Source organism: Ips typographus, linkage group LG3 (assembly GCF_016097725.1).
Source record: "Ips typographus isolate SLU linkage group LG3, UJ_Ityp_2.0, whole genome shotgun sequence".
Classification (NCBI taxonomy): domain Eukaryota; kingdom Metazoa; phylum Arthropoda; class Insecta; order Coleoptera; family Curculionidae; genus Ips; species Ips typographus.
Window position 1 is genome coordinate 5,160,292 of NC_138424.1, and position 20,200 is coordinate 5,180,491.

At 40.0% G+C, this 20,200-nt stretch overlaps 1 protein-coding gene across 1 annotated transcript in view; it reads right to left on the reverse strand.

Annotated features, from left to right (window-relative positions):
* Window positions 1–20,200, reverse strand: part of LOC145725983 (uncharacterized) — a 191,245-nt gene that overhangs the window by 23,180 nt on the left and 147,865 nt on the right. Inside the window, exons 78-79 of the mRNA XM_081974908.1 lie at window positions 11,045–19,843; window positions 41–10,795 (exon numbers count right to left, since the gene is read on the reverse strand). Coding sequence (XP_081831034.1) covers window positions 41–10,795; window positions 11,045–19,843 — 19,554 coding nt within the window. The remainder of the gene's footprint in view (window positions 1–40; window positions 10,796–11,044; window positions 19,844–20,200) is intronic.

Consider the following 20,200-nt stretch of genomic DNA (forward strand, 5'->3'; position numbering starts at 1 on the left):
TCTGGTATTGGTAAATAACTAATTGAGTGTAAATGCTCACCTAGGTCCTGAGTATGTTCTAACGTGTGTACATCTGTTGTTTCTAATTCGAAAAGTGCAGTGGTGGTGGGTTTTTTCTTCAGTTTTTTGGGTGTCATAACTTCGAGTATATTGGCGACATCTAAGGGTGGTAGTTCAGAAATGTCGTGTGTTAGTGTTGTAACAGTAGTAACAGGTTTCTGATCGTCGCGTTCTGTTGTGGTGATTTTGGTGGTTTCAATTTTGTCTCCTTTCTTCTTGTGAATTACTTTCTTCGTTGTCTTCTTTACTTCTTCCACAGTCACTTGTTCTGGCAGTTCTATCACTTGAGTACTGTCAGAAAGAACCGACACGTCCTTAACCGTATCAACTATAACTACAGTTTCTGGTTGTTTGTTTTCTTCATAAGTGGTTTCCACTGTAAGATTTTCTTGTTTTGGGCTCTTCAATTTTTTAATTACTTTCTTCCTAGTGATTCGCTTCTTGGGACCTTCTGAGGTTTGAACCTCGGTTACTGTAACTTCTTCAGGCATTTCTGTAATCAGTACTCCTTTATCTTCTTCAACTGGTGGTAATTCGGAGATTTCAGTCTCGTAGATGTTCACTTCAGTCACTTGCTGACCATCTTTTTCAGTGATTACTACTTCAGTCACTTCAGCCTTATCACCTAGACGCTTATGGATCACCCTTTTACTAACCTTCTTCTTCACTGGCTTAGAATCTACTAGTTCTTCAGTGATTTCCGTTACAGTTGGTACTTCCTGCAAGACTGTACCTTCCAAAACATCTGTTATATCTTCAGGGGTGACTTCTTCAATGTTTACCTGTACTTGGTCAGGAACGCCTTCAGTTTCTTGTGTCACTATAGTAATAATTTCTTCTTTAGGTTTGTGAAGTCGCTTATACTTTTTCTTATCCTTAATGACTTTCTTTGTTTCATCCGTCTGGGTTTTCACTTCTTCTACCACAACCTCCTCAGGAAGTTCTACTAATATTGGTTTCGTTTTCTTGGGTTTCAGCTGCAACAGACCTAGAAGATCTGATGTTTCTTCTTCTTCTGGAAGTTCTTCAATATCTTCAACGTAGGTTACCACAACAACTTGAGGTTTCTTGTCTTCTTCCTCTACAGTGACAATTTCTGTGACCTCATTCTGGCGTTTGCCTTTAGGCTTTTTAATCTTTCGTTTAATCAATCGCTTGGTGATACCTTCTGTTGTTTCAACTACAGTTTCTTCTTTTGGAAGTTCAATAGCTTCTGCAGCTTCATAAGGTACGACATAGTCATCAGCTACATAGTCGATTACTATAGTAACCGTGCTTTGCGTTGGACCTTTTTCTGACTGTACAGTTTCGATTACTGTAGTTTCTTCAGTTGGCCCAACTCTTTTCTTGATCTTCCTGATCTTCTTGGTCTTTTTGACTGGCCCTTCTGGGGTGTCTGCTACAAATTCTAGATATTCTTCTGGCAGTTCATACACTACAGTGGCCATTTGATAATCTGGGCCTTCCCAACGCACCTTTTCAGTAGGTTCTGGTTTTTTGGGTTTCTTGAAAGGTTTCAACTTTATTTCTTCGAGTTCTTCAGAAGGTTTAGGTTTCTGTTTTGATTTGAACTTAACCTCTTCCTCTTCTTCTTCTGGTTTTGGTTTTGGTATGCCTTTTTCGAGTTGAGTGGTTTCAGTTTCAGGAGATTCCTTGACCCGCGGTTTCTTTTTGTACTTGATTATTTTCTTCTTGGGAAGTCTCTCTTTATCATCAGTTTCTCCCTTTTCCGGTGTTTCTAGCTCTACATCACTGTGGTCAATGTCGTAGGGTTCGAACTTAATTGGAGTGTCCTCCTGTTCAGTTTCTTTTGGTTTTATTTTACCTTCTTGTGGTTTCTCTGGCTTAGGTTTCTTCGCCACTTCTGTTTCTTCTTCAGGCGCCTTACTAGGGATTTTCTTCAAGGTGACAGTTTCGGGTTGTTCCTCACCTTCAGGCAGTTGACCTTTACCAATCTTCAGTTTGACACTTTCCTCTTCAGGTTTTTCAGGCTTCTTGGGACGTTTTTTCTTTTTTACCTCCTCAGTTTCTTCCTCTTTTTCTAGCTTCTCAGGCATTTCAACCTTCTCAAAGGTTTCTAATTCTGGTGTTTCATAATCAATGTCCTTGAACTTCTTCACTTTTTTCTTCTTCAAGACTTTGTGAGCTTCACTAATGTTGCGTGAAAGCTCTCCATGGTCTCTGACATAAGGAGGCAAGGTGGTAATGACAGCGTGTTGTTCTTCTTCACCTTCAGTAGGGAAGGTAATAAAACGGATTCTGCTCTTCAATCTAAACTTCGGTAATTTGACTTCTGGTTGTGGTTTTTGAACTTTCTTTTTGGGTTTAAGTTCAGTGAGTTTTGGAATGTCGTCCTTCTCAACAATCTTAGGTTTCTTCGGTTTAACTTCAATGAGTTGCAACTTTTGCTTCAACGGAACAAGTTCACTAGGCACAGACTCAAGATCGTAGGTTTTTATTGTGACAGTATTTTCTGGAGTTTTACCATCTTCAGTAACAGTAACTATGTCAGTTTCTTCAATTTTAGGGCCGATCTTCTTTATAAGTTTGCGGCGTTTCGTAATCTTCTTCTTAGGGGCTTCACCCTTAGTGCTGATTTCTATAATTTCAGTGTCTTCCGGAACTTCAATAACCGGAATCATGCAGCTCATATCTTCAATTTTAATTTGATCTACTTCTTCAATTGTTGCTTCGATGGTAGGTTCTTCACCAGGTTTTTCAGTTATGACGATGTCAATTATTTCATCTTTGTTTGCTCCTAACTGTTTGCGCAACTTTCGTTTACGTACAACTCTCGTCTTCTTTCCTTCTACATCTGCTTCAGTGACTTCTTCCGGAAATTCTATCAACACACGATAACCTATAGGTAAGTCCATTAACTCTGGGAATTCAGGCAAGGGATGAGACAGTACAATTCTAATAACCTCCATTTTTAACAAATCCAAAACCTCAGGTGTAGTAGGAATTTCCTTTTGTTCTTCCAGAAGAGGTACAAACAAGTACTTTTCTTCAGCAGGTTTCTTGAATTTTTTCTTTTTGGGCTTTTTCTCTTGGATTGCAGGAACTTCTTCTACAGTAACTGTGGTTTGAGGCTGTTTACCTTCTTCCTCAACTGTAACAATTACAGTTTGCTCTTCTTTGTCACCTTTGGATTTCTTAATTACACGTTTCTTAATGGTTTTCTTCTTTGGAACTCCTTCTTCAATCACTGTGCTTTCTTGAACTTCTTCAGGTAATTCTTCAATTTCATACTCCGGTTCAATGGGGGCTTCTTCCTCTACAGTAACTGTGGTTAGTGGTGCCTTTCCTTCTTCCTCTACAGTAACAATTTCGGTTTTTTCTTCTTTGTCGCCTTTCTTCTTTTTGATGACGCGTTTTTTGACAACCTTTTTCGTTGGAATACCGTTTTCAATGACCGTCGTTTCTTGAACTTGTTCAGGTAATTCCTCAACTTCGTACTCTTCATCTGTTGGTATATCTTTGGCTACAGTAACAGTGGTGAGTGGTTCTTTGCCTTCTTCTTCTACGGTAAGAATTTCAGTTTTTTCGTCTTTATCACCTTTCTTGCGTTTAATGATCTTCTTTGTGATCTTCTTTTTTGGGACACCCTTTTCTACTATAACAGTTTCCTGAATTTGTTCCGGAATATCTTCAGGAGCTTCTTCAGGTCCCTCAATTACAGTAACTGTAGTTACAGGAGCTTTGTCTTCTTCCTCTACAGTAACAATTTCAGTTCTTTCTTCTTTATCCCCTTTCTTCTTTTTAATAACACGTTTTCTTACAACTTTCTTCTTAGGAACTCCTTCTTCTATAAGAGTGGTTTCTAGTACTTGTTCAGGTAATTCTTCAATTTCATACTCCGGCTCAATCGGCGCTTCTTCATCTACAGTAACCGTAGTTAGTGGTTCTTTGCCTTCTTCTTCTACAGTAACAATTTCAGTTTTTTCTTCTTTATCCCCTTTCTTCTTTTTGATTACGCGTTTTTTGATAGTTTTAGTTTTAGGAACTCCTTCTTCAATAACTGTGGTCTCAAACACCTGCTCTGGAAGCTCTTCAATTTGATATTCTGGTTCTTCCGGTGTTTCTTCTTCTACTTCACCAACAGTTTTTACTCTCTTCTTTTTAATAATCTTTTTGATTTTCTTTTTCTCAATTGTAGTGTCTGGTATTTCTTCTCCTTCTAGTTGAGGTACCTGCTTCCAGAGAGCTTTCTTTAATAGCTCCATATCGCCTTCTACTCCCTCAGGTTTTTTCTTCTCTTCATCTAAGCTGGGTACGTAAAGATAACCTTCAGGAGTGATTTCCGGCTTTGCTTCAATTTCCTTAGGTTTTTTAACCTTCTTTTTCGGCTTAGACTCTTCAATTACTTTTACTACTACTGAAACTTCAGGAGCTTTGCCTTCTTCTTCTACAGTAAGAATTTCAGTTTCTTCCTGCTTACCGCCTTTACTCTTTTTGATGACACGTTTTTTGACAACTTTCTTCTTAGAAATTCCTTCTTCAGTTACTGTTGTTTCTTTAACCTCTTCTGGTAATTCTTCTACTATATATTTTGGTTCGTTAGGTGTTTCTTCCTCTACTGTTATGGTAGTCAAGGGTTCTTTACCTTCTTCCTCTACTGTAAGAATTTCAGTTTTTTCTTCTTTATCACCCTTCTTCTTTCTGATAATTTTCTTCACTACCTTCTTCGTTGGTACACCTTTTTCTACAATAACGGTCTCTTGAATGTCTTCAGGAATTTCTTCAATAAATTCTTCGGGATATTCTTCTACAGTAACTGTGGTAATAGGCGCTTTTCCTTCTTCCTCCACTGTGACAATTTCAGTCTTTTCTTGCTGATCGCCTTTCTTCTTCTTAATGACTCGTTTCTTGACAATCTTCTTTGTGGGAACTCCTTCATCAATCGTAGTAATTTCGTGAACTTGCTCAGGAAGTTCTTCAACAATATACTCTGGTTCATCGGCTACAGTAACGGTTTCTCTCTTTTCTTCTTTACCATCTTTCTTCTTCGTAGTCACGCGTTTTTTGATGGTTTTCTTTTTCGGTGCGCCATCTTCTAATACTGTAGTTTCTTCAGTTTCTTCTGTTTCTTGTTCTACTGTAACTGTAGTTTCTGGTTTTTTGCCTTCTTCTTCAACAGTGACAATCTCAGTTGTCTCGTGCTTGTCGCCTTTCTTCTTTTTAATAACGCGTTTTTTGATGGTTTTCTTCTTGGGTACGCCTTCTTCGACTACTGTAGTTACTTGAATTTCTTCTGGAAGTTCTTCAATTTCTTCAGGGAGATCCTCTTCAACAACTACGGAAATTTGAGGTTCTTTGCCTTCTTCCTCTACAGTAACAATTTCAGTTTTTTCTTCTTTGTCACCCTTCTTCTTTTTAATGATTCTCTTTTTGACAATCTTTTTCTTTGGAACCCCTTCTTCAACTACAGTCGTTTCTTGAATTTCTTCCGGCAGTTCTTCTATATACTCAGGTTGTTCAGGAATTTCTTCTATTGTTACCGTGGTTTCAGGCTTTTTGCCTTCTTCTTCTACCGTTACAACTTCAGTTTTTTCTTCCTTTCCATCTTTCTTCCTCTTAATGATTTTTTTAGTAATCTTCTTTTTAGGGAGGCCCTTTTCAATTATAACGGTTTCTTGAATTTGTTCAGGCAACTCCTCAGTTTCTTCTGGCACTTCGTGCTCTTCTACTGTTACAGTTGTTTGGGGTTTCTTTCCTTCTTCTTCTACAGTAACAATTTCGGTTTTCTCCTCCTTGTCGCCCTTTCTCTTCTTTATTACCCGTTTCTTAACAGTTTTGGTTTTAGAAACACCTTCTTCAATTATTGTAGTTTGTAAAATCTGTTCAGGAAGTTCTTCAACAACGTATTCCGGTTCTTCGGGAACTTCTTCTACTTCTTCCTTGTCACCTTTCTTCTTCTTTACTACACGTTTCTTAATGACTTTCTTTTTGTGAACTTCTTCAACCACTTCGGGAAGTTCTTCAGTATATTTGAGCTCTTCGGGAATTTCTTCTATAGTTACTATAGTTTCAGGTTTTTTGCCTTCTTCCTCCACAGTTACGATTTCAGTTTTCTCCTCTTTGCCGTCTTTCTTCTTTTTAATGATGCGTTTCTTAATTACCTTTTTCTTGGTAACACCTTCTTCTACTACAGTTGTTTCTTGTACTTGTTCTGGGAGTTCCTCAACTACATACTCAGGTTCTTCAGGAGCTTCCTCTAGTGTTACGGTAGTCTCAGGTTTTTTACCTTCTTCTTCAACGGTAACAATTTCTGTTTTCTCTTCTTTGTCTCCCTTTTTCTTTTTGATGATCTTTTTCGTAACTTTCTTTTTCGGAACACCTTTCTCTATAACAATAGTTTCTTCTATATGTTCGGGAACATTTTCAGTTTCTTCTGGCTCTTCAGGGATGTAATTTTCTTCTACCGTTACTGTTGTTTGTGGTAGTTTACCTTCTTCTTCAACTGTAACTATTTCAGTTTTTTCTTCTTTGTCTCCTTTCTTCTTTTTGATTACTCGTTTTTTCACGACAGTTTTTCTGGGTACACCTTCTTCAATGACAGTTGTTTCTAATACTTGCTCAGGAAGTTCTTCCACGGTATATTCTGGTTCTTCAGGAGATTCTTCCACATCTTTCTTAATTTTGACGGTGCGCTTCTTTGGCACTTTCTTCTGTGCTTTCTCAGTAATTGCGGGCTGCTCAGGTAGTTCTTCAATTGTTACTGTAGTTTCAGGCTGTTTGCCTTCTTCTTCAATAGTAACAATTTCAGTTTTCTCTTCTTTGTCTCCCTTCTTTTTCTTGATAACCCTCTTCTTGACAACTCTCTTTTTAGAAACGCCTTCTTCAATCACTGTACTTTCCTGTACATCTTCTGGAAGTTCTTCAACTACCAGTTCAGGTTCTTCAGGCACTTCTTCCACTGTTACTGTAGTTTCAGGCTTTCTACCTTCTTCCTCCACGGTAACAATTTCGGTTTTCTCTTCTTTGTCCCCTTTCTTCTTTTTTATGATTTTTTTAGTTACTTTCTTCTTGGGGACGCCTTTTTCAACAACAATAGTTTCTTGAATTTGTTCAGGAACCTCTTCAATTTCTTCAAACTCTTCAGGGACTTCAAGAACTGTTACTGTAGTTTCAGGTTGTTTTCCTTCTTCTTCAACAGTGACGATTTCCGTTCTTTCCTGTTTGTCTCCTTTCTTCTTTTTAATAACACGCTTTTTGATGGTTTTCTTTTTTGAAATTCCTTCTTCTATAGTGGTTGTTTCTAGTATTTGTTCAGGAAGCTCTTCCACAAGATACTGAGGTTCCTCTGGAACTGCTTCTTTTTCTTCTAGTTTCTTTCTTATTACTCGACGCCTTTTTACAATCTTCTTCCTTGGCTCACCTTCTATAATCTCAGTTGTCTCTTGAACTTCTACGGGTAACTCTTCAAAGTCTTCTCCTTCAGGTAACTGCTCTTCAATAGTTACTGTTGTTTCAGGGGTTTTACCTTCTTCTTCCACTGTAAGAATTTCTGTTGTTTCTTCCTTGTCGCCCTTCTTCTTTTTAATTACTTTTTTCTTTACAACTCTCTTTTTGGGTATGCCTTCTTCAATTACTGTGGTTTCCTGAACTTCTTCCGGCAACTCTTCTATTACATACTCTGGTTCTTCCGGTGTTTCTTCTTCTACCTCTCCAACACTTTTTACTTTCTTCTTTTTAATAACCTTCTTGACTTTCTTTTTCTCAATTGTAGTGTCTGGCATTTCTTCCCCTTCAAGTTGAGGTACCTGCTTCCAGAGAGCTTTCTTCAATAGTTCCATATCGCCTTCTACTCCTTCAGGTTTTGTCTTCTCATCTAAACTGGGTACGTAAAGATAACCTTCTGGAGTGATTTCTGGTTTTGCCTCAATTTCCTTAGGTTTTTTAACCTTTTTTTTCGGCTTCGATTCTTCAATTTCTTTTACAACAACTGAAACTTCAGGAGCTTTGCCTTCTTGTTGTACGGTTAAGATTTCAGTTTCTTCTTCTCTACCGTCTTTCTTCTTTTTAATAACTCGTTTTTTCAAAATCTTCTTTTTCAAAACTCCTTCTTCGACGACGGTTGTTTCTTGTATTTGTTCGGGGAGTTCTTCAACAATAAATTCAGTTTCTTCAGGAGTTTCTTCTACAGTTATTGTAGTTTCAGGCTTTTTGCCATCTTCTTCCACAGTGACAATTTCGGTTTTTTCATCCTTGCCATCTTTCTTCTTTTTAATAATTCGTTTAACGATTTTCTTCTTTGGAACCCCTTTTTCAAGTACCACGGTTTCGTGAATATCTTCAGGAACTTCTTCCACAAATTCTTCAGGTTGTTCTTCCACAGTTACTGTAGTTTCGGACTTCTTCCCTTCTTCTTCAACAGTGACAATTTCGGTACGTTCAACCTTGTCGCCTTTCTTCTTTTTGATCACACGTTTCTTCACCACTCTCCTTGTGGGAATTCCTTCTTCAATGGTCACAGTTTCCTGAATTTGCTCAGGGAGTTCTTCAATCTGTTCGGAAATCTCTTCTTCAGGTTTTTTCACCTTCTCATCTTGTTTGATTACCCTTTTCTTCACTGTGCGTTTTGTGGGTACATGTTCTTCAGGAATTTCTTCCACAGTTACAGTAGTTTCAGGTTTCTTACCTTCTTCCTCTACAGTTACGATTTGAGTTGTTTCTTCTTTGTCGCCCTTTTTCTTTTTGATGACCCGTTTCTTTACGACTCTTTTCTTGGTTACGCCTTCTTCAGTTACTGTACTTTCTTTCACTTCTTCTGGGAACTCTTCAACAATGAATTCAGGTTCTTCAGGAAACTCTTCCACAGTTACTGTAGTTTCAGGTTTTTTGCCTTCCTCTTCCACGGTGACAATTTCAGTTTTTTCTTCTTTACCATCTTTCTTCTTTTTGACAATCCGCTTTACTGTCTTCTTTTTTGGGACGCCTTTTTCAATTACTATTGTTTCTTGAAGATCTTCTGGAATTTCTTCTACAAACTCATCAGGCACTTCTTCGACAGTTACTGTAGTCTCAGGTTGTTTACCTTCTTCCTCAGTTGTAATGATTTCAGTACGTTCCTGTTTGTCACCTTTCTTCTTTTTAATGACACGTTTTTTGACTACTTTCTTTCTTGGTACACCTTCTTCGATTATTACGGTCTCTTGTGTTTGTTCAGGAAGTTCTTCGATTTGTTCTAGTTCTTCAGGTTTTAGTTCTTCTTCAACTGGAGCTTCTTCTTTCCAAACTACCCTTTTCTTAGGAACTTTCTTCTTTGGTTTTTCTACATCTTCCCGGACCGTAACGGTAGTTTCAGGTTTCTTACCTTCTTCCTCCACCGTTACAATTTCAGTTGTTTCCTCTTTGCCATCTTTCTTCTTCTTAATAACACGTTTTTTCAGTACTTTCTTCTTGGAAACTCCATCTTCAATTACTGTAGACTCTTGGACCTGCACGGGCAGTTCTTCAACCACTAATTCAGGTTCTTCAGGAGTTTCCTCCACTGTTACTGTAGTTTCTGGTGTCTTGCCTTCTTCCTCAACAGTTACAATTTCAGTTTTTTCTTCTTTGCCATCCTTCTTCTTTTTAATCACTCGTTTTCTAATGACTTTCTTTTTAGTTACGCCTTGGTCAATTATGGTGGTTTCGTGAACTTGCTCAGGCATTTCTTCCACAACATATTCCGGTTCTTCCGGTATTTCTTCTACTGTTACTGTAGTTTCGGGTTGTTTACCTTCCTCCTCTACAGTGACTATTTCAGTTCGTTCTTCTTTGTCACCTTTCTTCTTTTTGATTACTCGTTTTTTAATTACCTTTTTGGGATGTCCTTCTTCGATTACTGTGGTTTCTTGAATTTGCTCTGGCAGTTCTTCAACCACATATTTAGGTTCTTCAGGTATCTCTTTTTCTTCTATGGTGATTGAGGTTTCTGGTTTTTTGCCTTCCTCTTCCACTGTGAGAATTTCAGTTTTCTCTTCCTTACCACCTTTCTTCTTCTTAATAATACGCTTTTTGACGACCCTTTTGTGGGCGACTCCACCTTCAATTACTGTGGTCTCATGCACTTGTTCTGGCAGTTCTTCCACTGTATATTCCGGTTCTTCGGGTTGCTCTTCTACGGTTACTGTAGTTTCAGGTTCGTGGCCTTCTTCCTCTACGGTGACTATTTCGGTTTTTTCTTCTTTGTCGCCTTTCTTCTTTTTGATAACGCGTTTTCTCACCACTCGTTTTTTAGGTATACCTTCTTCAATTGTGATGGTTTCCTGTATTTGTTCTGGAAGTTCTACAACCTCTTCAGGCTGTTCTACTGTTACAATTTCACGCGACTCCTGATCGTCACCCTTCTTTTTGACTATCTTCTTTTTGACACTCTTTGTTTTGGTTACAGTGGTCTGCGCCACTTGAGGAGTGTCTTCACTTTCTTCAACCAAATACTCAGGGGACTCCTCAGTGGTGTCCTGATCGGTGATTTCTTCAATTTCTGGGGCTGAGCGTTCAATTTTCTGAGGCTCAGTTTCTGAAATGACTTCTTCAATCACGGTATCGCCTTCGCCTTTCTTTTTGTGTTTCTTTTTGATGATGGTGCGCTTGGTCACCACCTGGGCGGTTTCTTCACCCTCTGGTGTGGACTTGAATCTGGTTACGAATTCTTCAGTTTCTTCGGCGTCCGAAGGTTTTCTAATGGTAATAGTGTCAGTGGCAGTTGGGTGTGTGATTTGTGGTGTGGTGTCGTCCAGTGGTCCTGGAATTTTCAAGGTGATTAATGGAGTTTGAACACAAACGCGATTTGGCATAATGAACGTGAATGATGGGGTGTGCACTTGTTCAGTGTAATTTGGACGTGTTCTGGACCTACATTTGTCGTGCTAGGGAGTTAGCCATTGTTTTTTTTTAACCTACTTAAGTTGGGACTTTGTTGCTTTTGGTACAACGACCAAAAGCAACATAACCTATTGATATCTTAAAATATATGTGGGAGGGGTGGACTTACCTGAGTGTTCATGTGTTCGAACTTCGTTAATCAGCAAGCTGGGGGTTTCAGTGTCAGCCAAAGTCACTTTAACCGTCTTCTTATTAGGCGATTCGAGATCAAATGGAGTGACCATACCTGAGACCGTTTGTTCTGTCACTATAACGCTACGATTCATATCTGAATAATCACTCTGAGCTCTGGAGGTTCTAGGATGATCTGGTTTGACTGGAGTCACAGTTTCCAGCAGCTCTACATCTTCATTACTCACAACCACTTTGGGTTGCACCTTTTTTGTCGCAATAGTTTCAGTCGCAGTCACTATAGTAACTTCCGAACCTAAACTACCATGAACCACAGTATCTGTTATTGTAATACTCTGAGTGGTAGTTATATCCAGATTTGCTGAGGTAGATTGTGGCTGATCTAACTCCACATCTTTAGTTGAACCCTGAAGTGTTACGGTTGTTTCAGTTAAACTGTGAAACTCTTCCGAGTGTTGAGTTGCACTTTGACGAGGCGCTGGCGCTTCTTCAGGGAATTCTTCTGCAGCTTCTAAAGTCTTAGTTTCTTCCTCCTGAAGCGTAACCAGCTCATCTACAGTAAAACCAGCTCTGCCTTTTGGCACTTTATCTTCAGGTAGCTCAGATTCAAGGAGGTTTGTTAAAGTTTCTCGAACCAAAGGGAGTTTTGACGCTTCTTCCAAATCTACTGTGGCCCCACCCATGTTAGGTTGCTCATCTTCAGGCAACACCCCCAAGTTATCCAGGCTTTTTACATCTAACCCTTCAATCACTTGCCGTTCTAGAAAGCTGGTTTTAGCAGTGTCTTTTTTAGGTACTTCAGAAGTGAACACTCCCTCCATTTGACTGCTTAGAGTTTCCAATGTTTGAGCAGCCTGTCCAGCTTTTTCCAATTCAACACCAGCTGTATCACTCACTGGTTGTATAATGTGTACAGGTTTATCCAAACTGTCCAAAGCTTTCACGTCTAGTTTCTCAATTCCGTGTTGTTCACTCAATTGAAGAGAAGCTACATCAGTTTTAGGCTGTTCTGTATTCAATTCCGATTCATTGGTGCATGTTAACACTTCACTAACGTTCAAAGCTTTACTACCTTCTTCTATGTCTATATCAGCGCTTGCAGTTAGTGGATGTTGATCTTTAATATCCACCCCTAAGAACTCCAAAGTTTTGACATCCTGATACTGAGTTACTATGAGTTCAGTTACTGTAAAGTCAGCTACATCAGTCTTTGTTTGATCAACCTTCAGGACAGTTTCAGCTTCACTGGTTTCAACTTCACTCACATTAACAGCTTTGCTGGTATCATCAATGTTAATACTAGCTACAGAGCTGGAAGGTGCTGTTGGTTTAATATCATCCCCTAGGCTGTCGTAAACCTTAACATCTTCACCCTGAGGTGCTTTCTGCTCTACCACACCTGGTGTAGCAATGTCCAGTTTCAAATCTTCAGGCTTTAACTCAGCTTCGTTTAGAGATGTTAAGACTTCAGTGATTGTCGCTGCTATACTTAAATCTTGTAGAGCTGGAAGTGCTTGGTGGCCTTCCTGTAAGTCAACTTTACTTTCCACACCTAAAGTGTCATACAATTCCACTTCAATTAGTTCTAAAGATTTTTGTTTCAACATTGATAGAGTAGCTGTGTCTTTCTTAGTTTCTGTGATCTGCATCTCACCCTCCACAAGGGTGTCTAGAATGTCTGTGGTTGTGGCCACTGTCTTCAGGTCTTCCAGATTAGTTTTGACTTGTGATGAAGGTACTTTTACTTGCGAAAAGTCTCCTAAAGTGTCTGTGGCGTTAATTTCAGTTTCCTGGATGACTTTCAGTTCAGTAACTTCAGGAGTTGCTTTGTCTACTGTGACCTGTTCTGGGCGAAGCTCTTCTTCAAGAAGGCTAGTCAAAACTTCGTAAGTACTGGCAACTCTCTGCTGTAAGTTTTCCAGATCAACTGATGCTGCACCTAATTCTGGCAGTCGATCTTTAATGTATTCGCCTTCCTTTTCTGCAGACACATTCTGACTAACTGATACACTAGTATGAGGAATGGTTTCTTTTAAAGCTGTGTAGTCTTGTGGGCGTTGAATTCCTAAGTCTTCAAAGTGTTGCTCACTTAAAGTTTCTTGCACTTTTGTTGCTTCTTGTGGAATAACAATCTTGTCAGCAACCACTCCCAACTGAGGAACATCTTTAAATATCTCTTCCTTATCCTCAGTTAAGGTTTCACTGATGTTAAGGGAATGTGATGGTACGTAGTAAGTTTCAGCTTTGCTGCCTTCGGGTTGTTGTTCTTTGAAAACTTCTTCGCATTCTTCGGTTTTATATTCTGAAGTTATTAAAGGTTGCAGCTCATCTTGTATGGATTCTGCTAAAACTTTGTTGGGAGCTGTAATAGAAAGTTGGTCCAGGTTATCGTTAGCCTGAGTTTCTGCTTGAATTATTGGTTGTACCGGAATAACTGATACCACAGGAGTTTCTTGGATAGTTTCCCCAGGTTTGTATGGTGCTTCTTTTTCTTGCACTGCTGTATGGGATACCTCTAAACATGTCATTTCATCTACACTAAATCCAGCAGTTTTCATGTCGGGTTGTGAGACTTCTGTCCCTTTCTCAGAGTCATGAATCATAACTTCAGATTCTATAATACTTTGCAAGGTATCTTGGATCATGTGACTGACTTGGAGCTGTTGCTCTTCTTCTTTCAAGTCGTTCAGGGAATCATGGACCAAAACTTGACTTTGCTCCAACGCTTTAGCTTCATCCACACCTGTTTCTGCAACTTCAGTTCTTAAATCTTCTTGAAGTTTGTCTAAATAGTTGTCTTGGAGTTGAACTTCAGTAACACCAACATGTGTTAACGTGTTATATGAGGTGTCTGCAGTTTTGGAGGCCACTTCAGAACTTTCTTGTTCTCCTAGTCCTTCAAGGGCTACATTAACACTTTGACTAACATAGTTCAAAGGTTGTTGGTCCTGTTCAGCAGTAGTAGATACAGGCACTACAGTTTTAAAGTCTCCAGTTTGATCTGAGGTTTGAACTTCCAAAACTTCTGCAATCACTTTACCAGGTACTGAAGCATCCGCTTGGCCTTCTAGAGGCTTGGGAGCTTCTTCAAGGATAGATTCACGTTCTGCACTAACTATTTCGCTGGTTTGAGGTGCGTGTTCGCTATCTATGTTGACACCAGCGTGTTGTTCATTCAGCGGCAACTTCTCTTCGTGAAGACCTTCACGGTCGTAAACCTGGAATGATTCTTCAATAACTGGTTGCAGTTCTTCTTGGGTTGTGGAAGCTTGGTAGGATTGTGGTTTCATATCTTCAGAAATTCCTGCATTCTCGCCCGTTATTGTTTCGATAACTTGAGCTACGGATTCGCTGTCCAGAGAAACTAAAGCACTTTGCTCTTGTGGTGTTTCTTTTGAGTCTAGTGTACTTTCCCTCTCTTGGGTTACCAGTTCTGATACTGTGACCACTGTTTTGGTTTTCTCTAGCGACACTTCAACTTGTGAAGATTCTGGCTGGAATTTGTCTGCGAAAGTGGTTTCTCGTTCTTCAGTTCGACTTTCGGTAATCTGTAGGCTACTGAGGAGATCTTGGAAAGTTTGAGCTTGATAGGTTTGAGTATCTAGGTCTGTTAACAGCCCAGGATTTTCACACACATCAGGGACGTCGTGCTCAGCAATTTTCTGTAAAACATCTACCCCCTGGATAGCTTGGCGACCTTCTGGCAATATAAAATCTTCTAAACTTTGCTCCTTGTCGCCTGTGTGGACTTCGTGGCTGGAAACTCCTTCAGTGGCTTCGACCTCTATATTTGCAGACACTGTGGTGGGTTTATGGAAATCAGCAATATCCTTCTCGGACTCAACCAAGACTTGTTCAATTTGAGTGACAATGTCCAAGGGGATTAGGTCACCAGTTGCAGAACCTGTCTGAGGTTGAACTTCTTCTAGTTGTGCCACTTGTTCGTGAGTGTCTACTTGGGATTGTGATGCTATTACTTTAGATTCTGTTAAGTCTTGTACTGCTTCCTTGAAGTCTTGTTGTGGTGTTGACAACTGTTCTTCAGTGTCTGCTAAAGTTACTTCATGTACTGCAATACTTTCTTCAAAGTCCATAGAAATTTCCGCTTGTTTTTGATCGGTTTTCTCTATTTCAATCTTCTTATCTTCCGCTTCATTAGTCAAAGTTTCAGTTTGTTGAGCTGTGGGTAAAGCAGTTAGGTCCATAACTGCTTCTGAAGAAGTTGGTTGCAGTACTTCTAAATCAGTATAATTGTCTCGCAGTTCCACTAAGAGTTTCACAGGTACATCACGACCTTCCAAGTCAACTTCAGCAGTTTTACCTTCTGGAGTTTCTTCAGCTGGAATGCTCTCTCCAGTTTCGTGAGGTTTAACCTCAGTAACGGCAATAGCTTTTTGGGTTGAATAATCAATTTCGGCAGTTTTAAGGTCAACTTCAAACTTATCAAACAATGTCTCACTCTCTTGTACCATGGTTACTAAGTGTGTTACGCTATCTAAGGTGGTTTGTTCCACTTCAGCTGTTGCGGAAGAGACTACATCTTCAATTTTTGGGGTTACAGTATCGTGACTTGCCACTTCACTGACTTCAGCCACTGGCTGCAAATCAAAGGATGTTTCAGCTGTTTTGGTTTCGGTTTCACTAACTTCTTGAGTACCTTCTTTTTCTGTTGCCACAGTTTCGGTAGTTTGAGCGCTAATAACTTCTTCATAGTTAACTCCAGCACTTTGCTGGTCTGGTTTGACGTCTTCTGTCAAGTCACGTTCCTTCTCGCCTGGTATTAGCTCAGTTTCTACCAGGGAGAGTAATTCTGACTGGGTCGTGGCTGCTGTAAATTCAGCAGGAGATTCCTTGTCTAAGTCTTTCAAGGAATCACTGGCTAGGGTTTCACCCACCTGGAGGTTTTCTAAAGGAGTCAGTAATTGGTCAGCTTGACTGTAACTGATTTCGTCTGGTTTTAATTGAGATTCTTTTAGCGCTGCAGTAACGTTGGTTACTGATATTGGTTGCGCTTCTTGGAAGTCCACCTGAGCTGACTTAAGATCCTGGACTTCCTTATCCAAGTCTTTTTCCTGCTCATTGGCTACTGATTCGGTTGTGATAACACTGTCCAGAGGGTTTATATCAACTTGGGCAATTTCACTTTGTCGTTCTTCTGGTTTAATGTTTTCCAGGCTATCTTCAGGTTGGACCAGTTGTTTAGATGCTATAGGATGTGTGGTGATGGAAGACTCACTCTGAGCTATTTGTGGTGTTTGTGACTCAGCTAAATCTCCTTCTTTATCTTGTGCTAAAACTTGTGTGGTACTGGCTGCTTCAGCTTCAGTGAAGGCAATACCAGCTTGCTTCGAGTCAGGTTTAACATCTTCGGGGTGCAGAGATTCTTTTTCACCGGGTGCAATTTCAGTTTGCACTACAGAATGCGAGAGGTCTTGCTTGGTGCTAGCTAATTGAGTTTCTGGAGCAGTTTGGATGAAATCTCCAGGTTGGTCGTTGGAGCTAGTTTCTTGTTGAACAGCTACTTGTTGCTCTTCTACTGTTGTTTCAGCTTTGGAGGTGTCAACTTCGGGTACTTGCAATTGTCCTTCCTTTTGACTGTCAACGGTTTCGGTCACTGACAAAGCAACTCCAGGTAAAATATCTACATTGGCTTGTTTTGAATAAGGTATAATGTCAGCAGGTAAATCTTTCTCCACATCAGCTACGTTGGTTTCAGTAACAATCAACTCGGTATAGGGTCTGGTGTACTTTTTAGCTTTGCCTGTTATAGGTTCTTCTTCTGGAATGTCATCAGTGTGAAGTACAGCATCAGTTTGGGTTTTTAAAGCAACTTCCTGGCTTGTTATACCAGGTTGGGCTAAACCTTCTGTAGGTTTAATATCCTCATTGTAGTGGTCTTCTTTCTCGTTTGTGGTTATTTGAGTTATGCTGGGGGCTCCTAGGCCTTCCGTGAGGTTCAAAGCTGCGTTTTTCACTTCCAACTCTTCCCTAATATAGTGAGATTCTTTCTCAGCTAGCTGGTGTTGTAAAGTGTAGACTGCTTCAATGGTTGTTTGATCTGTGGTAGCTTCTTGTTTTTCTGGTTTAGTTATGGGTAAATCACCAGGTTGTTGATTTGATTGTACTTGAAGCTGAGTGGCTACTTGGGTTAAGGTGACATCAACGTTAGCTTCTTGTGTAATGGTTTCTGGGGTTTTATAAGGTTGCTCTTTTTGGTCAGCCAGCACCTCTAAAACGTTAACGGCTTGTTGGGGTAGAATTTCAGTGGCAGCCTTTTTTTGTTCAGGTTTTTCTTCCTCAAGTTTACGCAAGCCTTCATCGGGTACAGCTTGAGATGTGACAACTTCAGTGAGTAATGGCTGACTAGGGCTGGCTTGGCCTTCTTCAGGTTTATGTGGTTTTAACTCGCCTGAACTGAGTTCAGGAGTAACTAGCTCACTTAAACCAGCTGGCAGTAGATGTGATGTCACCTGTTTACCTTTAGAACTTTCAGGACTTTCAAAATCTTTTAATGTCTTTTCACTGTCCATTAGTTGAGTTTCAGTTACTTCAAGTTGTTCCTGTGGTCTTGTATATGAGCTGTCTATATTGACTTTTTCTGGCTGAATTTCCTGGTAACTGATTTCCTGTTCATTGGCTAAAGTTTCAGTGATGGTTTTAGCCTGGGAAGTTTCAATATCAGGTACAGCTTGATCGGTTTTGTATTTCAGGTGGTCTTTAAACTGTTCGGGTGTGTCGCCAGTTTGAACTTCCTCAACAACCAAAGACTCATTAGGTCTCACAGATTGGGTTGCCAGAGCTTTGGTTATTAGTTCATCTGGTGCTAGTTCACTTTCAGACTCTTGGACAGCGACAACTGTTTGTCCGCTTACTTCAAGTGGTCTGAAATCTGTTGAAGCTGTTTTGGTATCCACTTCAGTTTTTTCGTAAACACCCTCCAGCTCTGCAGTTACAGTGGTTTCTCCTTGAATCGACTCTTTGAGAAGTATTTCTATGGTGGCAGTGAATCGTTCAGTTTCTTCAGTTTTTGTGTCGTTTTGTGGTGCTTGACTGTCTACAGTGCTAACTTGTACGCTTTCGTGCAATAGTACATCTTCACTAGCAACACCCCTTTCAGGACTAGGTGCTTTGGTAAAAGTGCTCTCCTTATCTTGAGGCATAGTTTCAGATACTATAAGGCTATCATCAGTAGATATTTTTAAATCTGCTAGTTGCGATGGTGGTAATTTGTCAGGACTGTACAGTCCTTCAATTTCTGGGGCTTGAATTACAGTTTCTGTAAGGAATTTCTGTGTGAGGATTGATTTAGTTGCTATTTCTGTGGCTACGAAAGCTTGTGGGAAATATTTTCCTGGTTTATCTCCTGTCATGACCTCTTCAACTATGACACCTTCTTGGGAGTCGATATTGAATTTTGGTTTTACCGTGGCAGGGGTAATTATCTCCATTTTGTCTTCTGATATTCCCTGCTGAACTTCTTCGATCAATGGTCTTTCCTGAGGTACCCAGGACTTGGTGGCTGACATTTCTTTAGGTGAGGTGTAATCTGCTAAATCACCTTCCTTAAGTGCTGGCTGGACTTCTTGTGTTTTAACAGTTTCCTGAGGGTATACAGAGACGAAAGCTTCTCCTTCAGTATTTTTTTCTGTGGTTAAATCACTGGGGGTGTCTCCAAGTTGAATTTCTTCCACATTAACTCCTTCCATTGTTGTGTAGCTTTCTCCAGCTGTTGCTTGTGTAGGTTTGTAGTTTTCGTCGTAAACTCCCAACTGGTTTTCTACGTTTTGTTCGGTAGTTTGTAGTGCTTCCAAGGACTCTACAGTTCTAGTAGCTTGGGACTTCTCAGGGGTGGAGTACTGTCGTTCAGTCTCTTTTTCTTGCAACCTTAACTCTTCTTGAGTGACAACTGAATGGGGTGGTAGCAGTAGTAGTTCAGCAGTGCCTTTCTCAACCTCTTGGCTTATTTCAGTGACCTGGCTGGTTGCTGGGGTTTCTACTACTTGTTTGGGGATTTTGGTTTCTGTTAAAGTTTTTACGTCAACCTGAAGGACTGTAAAGGTGTCCTCCTTTAAATTTGACTGGGTTAACTGAATTTGAGGGACTTTTTGAGGGGTTACATTGAAGTCTGCTTTAGTTTGACTGGGTTGTTTCGTGTCTAGGTTAAGTGGGACATCAGCAGTTTGTACTTGCTCGATTTGCAGAGTTTCAGTTAGAGTGACCTCCTTTTGGGCTGTGAAGGTTGTAGGTTGGAAGGTTGAGTCAAAGTGACTTGTAGTGCTTTGGGTTGTATTTTCAGTAACTTGGTAGGTTTCTATTTGGTCTATGGTTTTCAAGGCTTTTGCTGTTATGGAGGTTATATCGGTGTAAGTAGACTCAGTTTCTTGTGGAAGGGGTTGTTCCTGACTGGGGGCTTTGAGCCCTATGATATTTGGGGTGGCTTTAGCTATAGGGTGGTCTTGGTCTATTTGGGCCACGGTACCTTGAGGAGTGGTTTCGATTAAGTGGGAGGGAATGTTTTGGAGAAGCTCATTCTGGGGTTGGTATTCTAGAGGACGTATGTCTTTTACGTCTTCCTCTAGGTATTCATTGACTTGGGGTTTTCGCGTTTTGACTTTTTTCCGAATTGTTCGCGTTTCTACTATTTCAACTTCTTCAGTTTTCTTACGGGTCTCAGGCATGTCAACGATCTCGGTAATTTCAACGGAGTGTCTCTTAGAGTGTGTAGCTTTGTCACCTAGCTCGGTGCGTTCAAGGACTTCTTCGATTTCGAGGGATTCTGTGAAAGTGTTGGTATGAGAGAGAAAGAGAGAGACTGAGTGTGTTTTCTTACTTTAACGGTTAACGGTTACTAGGGCTTTCTACGCGGTCAATTTGCTAAGAAGCAGAGGGTGTGTAAATAAAAGTGTAAGCGTTATATATTAGATCAAGTTTTCTCATTTTTTCCTTTATTTTTGGGGGTTAAGTGGTTGTTTTGTTTTGTGAGTTTGTGAGTGGAAGATGGACAGATGAGAAATAGTGATAGTGAAGTAATAAAGTCATAAAAAAATAAAATCAGCCTTACATACCTGGAAAGCAAAACTATATAACTAAGTCAAAGCCATGCTAGCTGGTTAACACTGATTGGCTGCGCAAA